Source organism: Brachyistius frenatus, unplaced genomic scaffold (genome assembly GCF_029030835.1).
Source record: "Brachyistius frenatus isolate BFR_SWC_R1_liver_20210118 unplaced genomic scaffold, ASM2903083v1 Contig_76, whole genome shotgun sequence".
NCBI classification, from domain to species: Eukaryota; Metazoa; Chordata; class Actinopteri; family Embiotocidae; genus Brachyistius; species Brachyistius frenatus.
In genome coordinates, this window is record NW_027210675.1 from 566,007 (window position 1) to 579,793 (window position 13,787).

The window sequence follows — 13,787 nt, forward strand, 5'->3', positions numbered from 1 at the left end:
TCATGACCCATTTAAAGACTGTACAATGTTCCTAAAGAATATATCACTAGTCACTCCATTGCTTAATTCAAACTGAGGTCTTGAATTGAAACTATAAATGCTTAAAGCAATTTATACTTAATGCAACACCTGCCTGCTAGATACGGTTTGAAGAGCAGATGGACTGCGTAAAACTCCAGAAAAGAAGTAGATAGACTGTGAATGAGCAGCTGGGTGACCTATTATAACAGGCACAGCTAAAGAGTATCAAACAAGTAAGGCTCTCTCTTCTCTAAATAACTAATGTCAAAGCCTCTTGGGCAAAGCACTTAACCCCGGACTGCTGAAGCTCATCAGTGACCATCAGCTGAAGACCGTGTTCTCACTGAGACGCTCAGTAAAAAATAAGTGAGACGGGCAGATGATGGAATGCTTTGGTCAGTTCAGTTTTAAAACACATTAAAATAGAAAGTAAGAAAACACTCAATTAAGACCTGAATGTTCATGTGTGTGGAGTCTTGTGATATTCTGCGTTTCTTATCGACCAAAAAAAAAAAAAAAAAATCCCATGAAAAGATCACAACCAAGATTTGTTCTGGCTGAAAATAATAACAATAAATGCTCTATTTCACCCTGGTTGAGTTATATGTGCTAACTATATGTTTTAGAAAGTTATTTTGCCTTAAAAGGCATGGAAGTGTTTATTTATGAGGTTATTTTTTGTCAGCAGTAACGAATGAGTTTGAGATTAAGAGCCACAGACGGGACTGGGAAGTTCGAACGTTTTGAGAGGTGGACTAACACAAAGTTTGATTTAGTCTTTTCATGGAATTTATTGAGCATGACAAAATGCAGACTCATGTCAGTGTGCTCGAGTGCATGTATACCAAGTCTGCGAGGGGATCCTGTTTAGCAGTGGGTGTTGCGACAGCAGGTGGGGCAGGGGGCGTGGCCTCCTGCAGGTCAGCAGTTGGAGAGTGGGAAGGAGGGAGGTTAGTGTCAGCCATAGAGCGAGAACAGCGATAATGTTGATGACGAGCACAAACAGCAACAGGCAGGCGGTGATGTCATCAGGACGGGTCAAATAAGTTGTTAAAGTGATTCATAACAAGCGCACAAAGCGGCTCCCATCCCTTTCTTATACTCTCGCCATGACAGATTTTGTCACCTCTCGGAAAGAATAAATCAAGGCCTGTTTCTGGTATTTAGAATAAGGAATCCCGTTTTGAAGCTGAAAATATATCCAATGATATTCTTTATTAATATTTTATATCAGTGTGACGGGAGAAAATGAGAACTGTGATTTAGAAGGCTAATTAGTAAGTAAAAACAACCGCACTTTAAAAAAAAAAAAAAAGAAGTCAATCTCCTTTTTTCAGAGGTTCACGGGAGCCTGGTGAACATTACTGAGCCTCTTCAACCTCTTAATTGGTGCTCACTAACTGTTTGAAGAATCAGAAGTACCGAATACATTGTGGCAGAGGTGGGAGACGGAGGAGCCACTTTACTCGAGTACATGTTGAGACTATAGTTTTCTGTCAGCTGTGATTCAACTTGCGACAACTTCTTTATTCTGACAATTTCCTCTGACTATTGTTGAAAAGTGCATTTTGCAACCTGCGTGTAGAGCTCCATTACATAGTGTTACACCACAGCCTTTGCAAAGTAGAATTTAAAATTTGCTAATTGCACAAATAGTGCTAAACAATTTTCAGAACTGCTGTTTGATAATGGCCATAAAATATGTGCCTAATGTCCTAGCATTGATGGAGGTAAAAAGAAGGTCTCCAATCTAAAAACATGTAATTTAAAAAAAAAAAAAAGTTCAAATCATAAATAACCAAGTTGTGTAAATTGAAATTTGAATGACACCATCTTGTGTTTAGCCTTTCATAAAGATCAGAAAAATACACTTTGGAACAGAAGCAAACCCAGAAGTGACTTTGGTTCTCTAATGTGTAAATTGTGGGCGCTGGTGGAGTAAAGGTCACGTCCTCCATAGGAGGAGGACCGTTTCCCATTTTTCTCTGAAGTCTGCAAAGACATTCGCTTGTATCCTGCAATGTCTCGTGGCCATACGGATATTGGTTTGGGAATCAACAATAATTTACCGCAGTCAACACGTAGATGTGGACTCAGAACTGTGGGTCCTCACAGCCTGCAGTCTACACCGTAAAGCGGATGAACCTACAGCCCATAAAGCAACCAAACACAGAGTTATAGCTGGGCTGACGTAGCTCCTCGGCTCCGCGCTTCACGATCAATGTCCCTTAAGAGGCGTAGTTTAGCAGCTAACTGGGTAACTGATAACCCGTGGCGACTGTAAAACATATTGAATATGTGAAATACATCCAGTCTATCCCGGTGCTAGGAGGATGAAACGGAAAAACCCATCACCTGCCAGCTCCTCAGCATAGGTGCTAAATGTTAGCTCGGAGTGTTTGGCTCCCGTGCACGCCCATAAAGCATTAATGGGCGTGCACACTTAGCCTAGCATGGTGCCGCGGCTCCGCGCTGTATGACAGGCTGCCAGAGGTGGAGTTTAGTGACTCAAGGCTAAAGGGACTATAAAGAAGAGTTAATGGGCTGTACAACCGCTGTGTGATGAATCGCTAAACTAACACGGCGGGCTGCGGCTGCATTTCATCAGTGAGAAATAGGTGTGTGTGTGTGTGTGTGTGTGTGTGTGCGTTCTGAACGCCAGAGAAAAGAAAGGATACCATGTGTGTGTGCATACTGGCGTACACGTGTGCCTCTTTTAACTGCACCGTTTTCCATTTGTTCCAGATAGTGCACGCGCATCGTTTTGTAAATGTGCCAACAGCTTAACACCGACTGCCTAAACAAAACTAATGGCCACTAAAACACTGTAATTAAGGAGTCTCTGGTGTAACATGAAAATCCTGTACTTATTCACGTATTTAATTTACTTTTATTATGCCTTCTGTTGAAAAACATGAATGAGGAAAGTTGCGTCTGTTTAATGTTGCCCGTGTCACCGTGTTCATTTCGGCCACTTACAGCAGCAGGACCTGGAGGTGGCGTGGCAGGGGCCGGGGTCGGTGGAGGACGGAGCGGCTTCGACTCCTCCTTCTCCTCCTCCTCCGGCTCCTCCTCCTCCTCCGATAGAGGTGGTGGAGGTGGCGGTGGGGCGAGGTTGGGGCACTGGCCGATTTCAGCATTCTCAAAGGAAACGGGCTGGGAGAAATCTGATAGACTGAGAGATAAACAGGAAATTAGATATACAAATTACTACATGTTTAGATGACACAAATAGTAACATGGCAATTACAGAGCCTTGTTAAGGTGTGTTCAAACCAAGCTGCAACCAACTGTGACATCACCCACTGGTCAGGGCAAGGGCAGAAATCGCCAACACTGACCTTTTAAGATGAACTGACTATCACAGGTGACTAAAAACACCAATAGCAATCATGATGCTACAACTCATGCGGCCTGTTTACAGGCTAAACCTGTAAAAAGGCCTTATATAGGCCTAGATTTAAGCATATTTCAATGTAAGAGCTTGAAGCAGCTAAAGAGTGAACCGACTACTGAACTAAAAACCTTCCGATTCGGCTCTGCAAAATTGTTGTGTTCGGTTTGAACAAACTTTAACAAGATCAATGGTCAGGGCCAAAATACACCGACAGCACTCTTATTACAATGTTATGACCTAAAGGGAGGCATAGTGAGAATTATTTGAGAAAAGTAAGTAGACATAGATACAACCACAGACAGACCTCAATGACAGACACACATGTAAATTGGGTAGAAGTTACGGCGTCGGGGTGATGGGGGTGAAATAAGAGGAGCGATCGACAAACAGACACAAACATAAACACACAAAGATGAGGGGCTGTAATTTGAGTTATGAGTATGTTTATGAAGTCGGACAGCTCGATTACTGCTGTTCAGGCAGAAAGAGACACTGGCTTTATCATCATCATCATCATCATCAACACCAGCATCATGACCTCCTGCAATCATATTAACTGCTCTTTAACCCAGCGGTGTACGGTGTCCAAATGAGTCCTGTCGTCCACTGACAGAAAAAATTACAGAGGGATCATTAGGACAGTGAACACGGACTGCCCTGTTAGAGTGTTAGAGATATTGATACAGCAGGTTTAAGGTGAACATTTTAGATGCACTGTAAAGTAATGGAGGTGATCTGGTGTCTGGTCTTACACACAAAGGGCAGGGAAATATATAACGTTGTGCTTTTGCTATGTCAGAATATATACCCTGAAATGCACACTGCAGCAACACAAATATTTTATTGCAATGCTTCAATAACCTATCCTGCTCTGTGTTAAAATATCTCTGCACAACATACATTTGAATACGAGGGATAAGGACGAGTTCACGCCTCCAATCTTGTCACAACAAAATGTCATGTTCAACAAAAAGCAAACTGTAGTGCTCTTGTCCGATAGACGTCTGCTGTACTTACATGGCATTGACCATGAGGTTCCATATGCATCCCTGGAATGGGATGTTGGCTCTGTTGGACGTCTGCTCAACTTCTGAAGGAATACCGCCGAGGAATATACGCTGCAAGGTCATTGGCTGGTCGTTGGGAAGCGCTGCCTCCCTCTTGGCCTCCTCGTCCACCTGAACTGCAAATGATCTGGTGGAAAACGGAGACAAACACACACAGTACGAAGTGGGTTGAACGGTGTGAAAATCTTCAACAGTGAGGAAAAACATGCACTGAACAAACACACACACGAACCTGCCAGGCAGCCTCTCTATGCGCAGTGAGTGCTCTCTGCCATCATTCAGTAATCCTTGCTCTGGCCGTCTGACGACACGACGCGGACTGTTGCTGCCGGTAAACACCAACACCTCCAGAGAGCCTTTGTTCAGCATGACTGAGAGGTAGGGCTGCAGGAGTTTGGAGCGAAACGATATTAACTGTGGGAATCTGTACATCCAAAGTACTCTCAGAACACAGAGCCGAGGAAAAGCAGATGAAATGGAGAAGGAAAAGCTCAGTTTGATGCAAAAATGAAGGGACTGGAATTTCTTTTTTCATTTTATACCGTACAGGACAGTACAGCTACCAGCTACCATATATCTCTATATCACCTAATAACCCAATTCAGGCAATATTACTGAATAATAGGGCTTGAAAAGCTGAAATATTAGACTTCATTTTGATGAGTAGAACTATGTTTTTAAGAGTCTCCTGCTTAGCCAAGGTGAGCAACAGTAATAGTGAGTTACAGACAGAAGGTAAAACAGAAATCGCAAAATTATTCACAAGGTCAACATTTTTCAAAAAAATGATCAAATTCAAAATAAAACTGCAAACAAGAATCTGATTAAATATTGTTTCTTAGAAACAGACTTAGGTGGAGTTTTTTTTTCCCCCCTGAGCTTTCAACCATCTTTAAACTGTAAAAGCTCAAATGTCCGCCCTTTTTTGTCAACCTGAAGAGCTGTCTACAACCATAACATAAAAATACAATAAATACTCCAAAATATCAACAGCCAGGCGACAGTTAATTGGTGGTTGTCTGTAGCTGCTACATGCATCAAAAAAAAAAAAAAAAGCTTCAAAGGTACAATGTATTTGCAAAGCTGTCTCAATATCACACAAGAAAAATGTCGTGCACAACTTGGACTAGACTCCACATCCATGTCGCAATTCTATAAATGATTGTCGCGAGGAGGATAGGAAGGGTAAAGAAAGGACACAGGGGAAAATTGACGGATAAGACGTGAAGGAGGAGAGAAGACAAACAGGAGAGGGGGGGGGAGACAGACTGGATTAGAGCAGAGAAAAGGCAAAGGGTAAAGGGGAGATGAGTAGAGGGAGATATGGGGTGTACGGAGGGAAAATGGGGAGGGACATAAGAGAGGTAGAGGAGGAGTGGAGATGAAGGGGAGGGGGGGGGGAGGAAAGGATAACAAGGGATGAGAGGAGGAGAGGAGAGGATAATAGGGGGAAGAGATGAGAGGGCAGAGAGCAAAACAGCGAGCGAGATAGAGACGGGGAGAGAGAGAAAGAGTGAGACAGAGAGAGAGGTGCTGGAGAGCAGTGGTGCAGGGTCAGGCTAATTTGAATTTTAATTCACTGTGTGCCAGAGGGCGAAGTGGGAGACAATTTACCACCTGAAAATGGAATTTCAATTTGAGGTCTGGGACAAATTGAACTGAGATGTAGCTACAACATGGCTCTCGCTGCGCCATTCACACTCATACACAGATACAAAAGCATGCATGCGCGCACGCACGCACACACACACACACACACACACACACACACACACACACACACACACACACACACACACACACACACACACACACACACACACACACACACACACACACACACACACAGGTGTAGAGACAGATGCAGACGCGTCACACATACAAAGGCCGACTCTCACAGATGAACTCCAGCATACAGAAAAGTATGCACGGAAGGTAAAATACACACTGACGAATGCATATATGTACAACCTTCATGCACAAAAGTGTACATACTGTACATGTACACAATTCACTACATTTCAAATCTCCACTCTTGGATTATATTTGTGTATTATTGTATTTCGACTAAAGGTTTGGGTTGTAAAATTAAAATAGGTTAAATTGCTCTAAAGAGCAAAGAATAGTCAATCGAAGGTGTTTCTCTGGTATTTATGAGCCCATCTGGGGTCCTAATTGTAAAAATTGTAACATGAGGAAATGTCTTGGAGGAAATAGTAACTTTATGTGTTTTGGGGTTGCGATTGCTCTTTACCATTTGGCAGAGCAGAAACTGAAAGTATAATCAGGCATGCTGGCATTAATAAAAACAAAATTTCCAACATGCCACTAGACTTTTGCGACAGGTTGGTTTGATGTACGTCAACTCACGGTGCCAGCTTTTGATATTTAAAAGCACAAATGTCATAATTATACATAAACTTTATCTCCAACAACAGACCGTTTTCGTGGCAGACATGGTGACTTGCTGCAACACGTAATGCACATGTGTATTAATAAAAGCTCAGTTCCATTAAATGTACCCACTATTAGAATGAACCAACATTTAGAAAAGCAGAAAAGTCTAAATGTCAGCTGTGAATAAGATCTATTTTATATACAGGCCTTAAAAGTTCATTGGTTCTTGCCCTATAAAAACATCAAGCGGCTGATTGCTGAAGCTAGCTAACATGAAGCAGTTAACCAGTGTAGAAAAGTATAGTTGTACATAGTCATGTTCAATCTAATTCCGGGATCAACAACAATCAGAGACTCTAAATGTAGATTAAATGTGTAGGGCATTCGTTCTATAAACTCAAATCTGTTTTGGAACAGAAAAGTCTTCATTTCATAGAATGAAAATCTCCTCAGAAATCTGTTGTGTGAGCAGCTCTTACACCCACCATTACAGAAGTGCTGCCCCCTCGGTGATCTCTTTTCTATGACACCAAATGCTTTGTAGTAAATATACTGTTTCGATGGTGAATGCCAAATATTTTTCATCTTCTGTCCTCCCTCTGTCCTTTGGACTATTTTTCCTCGCCCTGCTTCTAGCTTCTACCTCCTTTCCTTTTTATCTCCCCGCCGTGTCCATTCTTTCATTTCTTCGTGGCAGCAACTCTTCCCTCCTTTTCATTTTTCTCCTATGTTCTTCTTCCCTTTGTCTCATTCTGTTTTGAGCTCTTTTCTCTATCCTTCCTTTCACCTCTAAATCCCCCCCATCTCTCCCTCCATCCTTTGTCTCCTGTCCCCTTCTCTCTCCCTCCGTCTCTCTGTCCCTCTCTAAAACAGCCATTAGTCAGGGCCAAGTTGAGTTGATGGTGTTTTTAACCTCGCTTAACCTTTCTCCACACACACACACACACACACACACACACACACACACACACACACACACACACACACACACACACACACACACACACACACACACACACACACACACACACACACACACACACACACACACACACACACACACAGTCACACACTCACACATTCACACACACACACACACACACAACACACACACACACACACACACACACACACACACACACACACACACACACACACACACACACACACACACACACACACACACACACACACACACACACAGCCTGCCTGCCAGCATAGTTAGTAAAAATAGATTTATGTGCCCAACAACCAGTGATGATGGATAAGCTAGAGGTAACCCTCTGTCCTCTCTCTCTCTCACACACACACACACACACACACACACACACACACACACACACACACACACACACACACACACACACACACACACACACACACACACACACACACACACACACACACACACACACACAGACAGACAGATTTGGATTCATGTGAGTATAGTTCCCAAACCCAATGAGACACAGAGATGCACATTTTGCTAAAACATGCAAATACACACACACAAACCTGAACATGGACGCTCGAACATGCATCCACACGTACTTGTGGCTGCTTATATGACATGGATTTAAATATTCAGCTGTGACCAGGGTGACAGACCATAGTATCAGTATGTTGCGTGTGTGTGTGTGTGTGTGTGTGTGTGTGTGTGTGTGTGTGTGTGTGTGTGTGTGTGTGTGTGTGTGTGTGTGTGTGTGTGTGTGTGTGTGTGTGTGTGTGTGTGTAAACGAGGAAAGAAGAGTGTTTTTAGCTGTGAGACAATCTAATCAGCAATGTTGGCAACAGAGTCAAATCTCATTAATATGCACTCATGGAAACTTAATGCACTTAGAGAAAAGGTGCTTGTGTGATTGTATGCGTGTGCTGCCATAGTCAGCTAAAAGCTAAGATCGCTACTCCACCTACTAAAGTGGAAATGTCTTTGTGCGTTTGTGAATTTGGTATTACTGTGAGTGTGTATTTTGTATAAAACACAATCCAATTAGCCCAGCTGCCAGCAAACGCAAATCTCATTAATATGCACTTATGTAACCGTCATTCACTTAAGAAAGGGGGGCAGTATTTGGGCGCACATTAGCGCGAGTTGAACCCACCTCTCCCGAATGCCTTCGTCTCCTCTTGGAACTTAAGAAGTTCTTGTTCCGGGCCTGAAGTGGAGAGATATTCAGAAAAACATGAGTATACATAGATACAATATTATCTTAAGGTTCCCTAAAGCCCCTTTCCCCGCTGTCGAACCCAACGCAAGGTGTGGCTAGTCCATTGTAATTGGTACTATCTTTGGTATACCTACCTTTAAGTTCTAAGCGAGCTGGCTGGAGAGAATCGTCACAGTAAGTGGTTGCGTAGCATGGGACACTCTGCACAAACCCGTCATTGATAACTAGCCGAGTTACTATCGAGACAAATTTATTTGAATCCACTGGAGTCCTTGATTAAATGGCAACCTGTCAAACCATGCTCTGGTCTACTGAGGAGGTATGTGGCTGCCGACAAAAGGATTCAGCAAGTGTGTGTGACATTGAATGATGTCACATCAGTTAAATTCGGCATTGCTGTAGTAACAACATCTGATGGAGGAGGTACTATCTGCTGCGGAAAATTAAATCCAGAAAAGTATCTGGTACCAAAAGTGAGTTGAGTCAAGTCGAGCAGAGCCGGTACTGTCGGTGGAAAAGGAGCATTTGTTTTGTAATTATTCCGAAAGAGACTGATAAGTAACTGTCTTCCAACAAAAGATGTAAAAGGGAAAACTGAGTTTCAACACAGTGTGAGCCATATATATTAACACGGTCTGATGATTACCTTGGAAAAAATGGTACTAAATAAATACAGTGATAATTTGTTACACATATAATTAAGTGATTTCTGTTCATTCTGGTCTAACCCGGTTGGTCTTGTCAGTAAACTGCAGTTAAGCTGGAAAACAAATTCCACAGGTGCATTTATATTTCAACAAATAAATACTTAAGTTTTCCTAATAAATCAATAATTAATAAATGTATTCAGATTTAAATGGAGCAGTTGTTTAAATAAATCATATTTTTCTCATATCTAGTTCCAAAATACCTTTTTTTTCCTCAAAAACTTCTGGTTCAAAATTCAGAATCTGACCACATGAAATAAAGTTTAAGCCTTAAAATTTCAGCACACATTGTATCCAAAAGAAGAACGACAGTATGCAGAGCTGAATTGACTTAATGAACAAAATAGATGAAAATGAACCTGCTGGCTGACCGGTGAGGCTCCGCCTACTGCCAGCAGGATGGTCCCGGTGTCTGCTAGAGTGCTGAATGACAGGCTGATCTCTGTGTCGACCGCCAGTGACAAGCCACCCAGCTCCATGTATCCTGGCTTGGAGAAACTAACTGTGTACAGGTTCTGTAAGACATAAAAGAGAAATAGTTGCATTTCACATGTTTTTTTGGTGTGAATAGATGAGGGCTTTAGTTCCAAATCTTACATGGAAAAGGGCAACATGGAAGAGTAAAAAAAAGCAGTTTAAAAAGAAGATGCAGCGAGAAGAATACCTGTAGTACATGTGATCTGCTGATAGCCTATGTCAAGTCGAGGTTTACTCACAAAGGCGACAACTTATAAAAGACATCATGGTTTACAAAAACTATCAAATGCGGTGTCATCCACTTCTTATTTCTTTGACTGTGGTCGTAAAATTGAAATACTCTCTCGCACGCACGCACACAAGAAAAAGAAAGACCTTCGCTCCTCAGCACTTCTACCCAGGGCCTTTGTAATTCGTCATGCCCTCTTTACAGTCTCAGTGAGCAGTGATGCGGTTTTTGCGTGAATGGCACTATACAGTATAGAAATAATGGTGAATGCCTTGTATGGCTTTAAAAACTTTATAGATTATTCAATACAAATGTGTGTTCAAATAACACAAATGAATAACAAAAAACAAGAAGAAGAAATGCGTATAGATTAGGACTGTACTGATTAATACAGGAAGAGTTTGCGTGTGGGAGGAGTGTGAATGTGAAAAAGTTTGACAAATTGAACTAGTCTTTGCCTTTCTGGCCTTCTTGTCTTTCTGTTTTATTATTTGAAGAAAAACACTTTCCTGAATGAAGCCAAGTAAAAAAAAAAGCAAAAGAATGGAGAATAAGAATAAAGAAACACACTCGACTTAAAAGAGAAGAGAGCGCAGTCGACACTGGGTCAACATGAGGAAGAGGTCACACAAATGAATACATGTAAAGGCATTTTCAAAAATTGACACTATGGTATGTTAATTCCATGCACATATTTTCTCACCTTCTATTCAGTCATTTTCCGACAATTTTCCATGCATATAGATATATAATAATAAATCAGTAATATTTAAATATTTCACCAAGATAGTTAACTTTACTGGAACAGTTGAGAATGTTGCATATAAATACAAATAGACAGTCATATCTCTGCAATGCCATCTGGGCATCTTCAAATATGCTGTTAAGCTTCAAGTCTACAATTCTACAAGACTATTATTAACATCCTTACCTCTACATTACATCCTTTAGTGACCCCAGTGTAATCTGAGCTGCTCAGGAGATTATACGGAGTTCTGGAGACTTCAATATCCCGAAGACAGCCTGCATACCTCTTCAGATTGACCTCTGACCTATAACAAAGTTGTAATTATTTTAGTAGAGAGTATTTTAGCTGAAATAATTAACAATTAACAATTCGGTGAACTTTCTATTTTCTTAAGCGGTGCAGCATGATAAAAAAAAATTGCTGAATTACCACAGCAGTGAAACTATTGCATCATGTATCCAGAAGCAGAGTGACGCCTGGACATTAACAACAAGAATAATCTAAAAATGTCATTTGTCCATGTTAATACATTGGGATTTATTACTTTTTACATGATATCTGTTTTTAGAATTACTGATTTTAATGTGAAATGAGGAATTTTCCATGTTGCAGTATTTAAAGAAGAAAAGAAATTCCACCTTCTGGTCTTTGGTTGAGATTGCAGTGAAAATGTTATAAGCAGCAAAAGACACCTTTTAAAATAGTTTTTTAGGGAGTTAAGACTGTATTTTGTATCCGTTTTGCTCCGAAAATGAAAGTAGATCTGCATGTAACATATAATTTGATTATGATTATTGAGTCATAAACTGAACAAATGACAAATTCAGATCAATAATGGGTAGAAAAGGTGATTTCTAGCTGCCATGTGAAGGAGCAGGAGCCTTCAGGGGCCAGCCAAGAAACAAACGCAGTGGGCTGTGCAGCATTATCAGCGTGACTAGCATCATGCAGATATCAGTGATCAGCACATTTATTTACATGTCTACTTATGAAATTGATTTATTGATTTATTTATTTACCTGGCTGTCATGCTGTTAAGACAAAACATGATATTAGAGCATTAGAACACTTCCCAATCGAATCTTCGACTACTGAGTCATATAAACTTTTTTTTTTTCTCGAGTCGACCTAAATATATATAAAAACCTCCATCCTAGTTTAATAGTTTAACTGTACCAAAGAGTCAGAGGAGTTTTTTTTATAAGCAAGTAAGTAGAATCATTACAAATCCATTAATTATCTATGTATCCTATATATAGTTTATAGTGTCTCCTGGGCGTCTCCTTCAAGTCTCCTGGGCGTCTCCTGGGCGTCTCAGACGGGCTTTTAGTTGTTGGTAAGAGCTTCAAGAGACAGACACCGAACTGGCCTTCTTGCTGTTGGACTAGTAAATAGCTTTAACTGGTTGCTGGGTCTGTGTTGTTGCGCTTGCTTGGTGTTTGGCTTTTTAGCGAAGTAGTTGACTTGCTAGTCTTTGATTATAAACCAATTCAGCCCATTTCCGAAAAGGTTTACCTGCTAGCTAGATATCTTGAGCATAACACACTCTGACATTGGTACTGGTAATACGCGCTTTTGCTTCAGTTGCGATTCATCTATGTTGGCTAGCTTGCCTCGTTTGCATCCCTTTGTGTCGGGGGAGTCCAAGTGTTGTCAGATTAATTTAGGTGATCATCTGTTCTTTGTCTGGTAGCATCCCATGTTTTCTGACTTGACATGAGCGTACAGCACGATTCTTGGTTTGTATTGACATTATGATGTGGTGTAATTACCACTTGTGGCCACAGAGGCCGCTGCGTAGCAAAAGTTGCATCGTGTTGCTTTCATGTGTACATTCAGCTATATTATAGTGTATGTTTTACCTGTAGTTTCCAATCGTTGGCAGCCCTCCAAAATAGATTCTTTGGTTTTCCTTAAGGTTCAGACCGGTAGCTGAACCCTGAGATATGGCCACAACCTTCTCCTCTGCACTGCTGTCGATGTCTACTACAGTTACCGTGGCTTTGTAAACAGTAAACAAGAGACATTATTAGCAACAGAACACACAGATAGAGATTGTATTATCCTCCCCTGTAATGACACTGTTCCATTCAAACTGTGGTTTAATTGTTGTGTTTACCTTGTTTCTTGTTCCTTGACATGGTGATGGATTTCCAGCGTCCATCATTGTGGCGGTTTGCCGATATGGCACTACCAACCCCTGATCCGAGGTCAAAGTTTACTTTCACCTTACCCTCTGACAGCTCCAGGGACATGAAGTCCTTCTACAGAGAGCAACGGACAGGAAGGAAGAGCTGTGTTGTAATTAGAGAGTTTTAACTCAACAATACACTGTAAAAGGTCTTATTACCCAATAAGCTGCAGATGGTTCAAAACTGTGGTAATATGTGCCTCAGTAATGCAGATTAAAACCTGATTTCCAAAGAAGCCCATTCTGGAAATTACTCTTTCACTTTTGTGGTTTGTAACCAAAAATTTGGACACAATCAGGAAACAATTTTCTAAACCTCAAACAGTGATATCACCTGTAGACACGGTCATATGGCAGAGTAGTAGACCTTGACCCCTATATGATT

At 41.2% G+C, this 13,787-nt stretch overlaps 1 protein-coding gene across 2 annotated transcripts in view; it reads right to left on the minus strand.

The window, feature by feature from the left end:
- Nucleotides 1–13,787, minus strand: part of lama2 (laminin, alpha 2) — a 182,072-nt gene that overhangs the window by 10,675 nt on the left and 157,610 nt on the right. For both annotated transcript variants that reach the window (XM_069708505.1, XM_069708504.1), the window contains exons 55-63: nt 13,331–13,475; nt 13,074–13,212; nt 11,395–11,515; nt 10,117–10,272; nt 8,985–9,038; nt 4,718–4,869; nt 4,436–4,612; nt 3,001–3,196; nt 867–935 (exon numbers count right to left, since the gene is read on the minus strand). In XM_069708505.1, the coding sequence (XP_069564606.1) occupies nt 867–935; nt 3,001–3,196; nt 4,436–4,612; nt 4,718–4,869; nt 8,985–9,038; nt 10,117–10,272; nt 11,395–11,515; nt 13,074–13,212; nt 13,331–13,475 (1,209 nt within the window). The remainder of the gene's footprint in view (nt 1–866; nt 936–3,000; nt 3,197–4,435; nt 4,613–4,717; nt 4,870–8,984; nt 9,039–10,116; nt 10,273–11,394; nt 11,516–13,073; nt 13,213–13,330; nt 13,476–13,787) is intronic.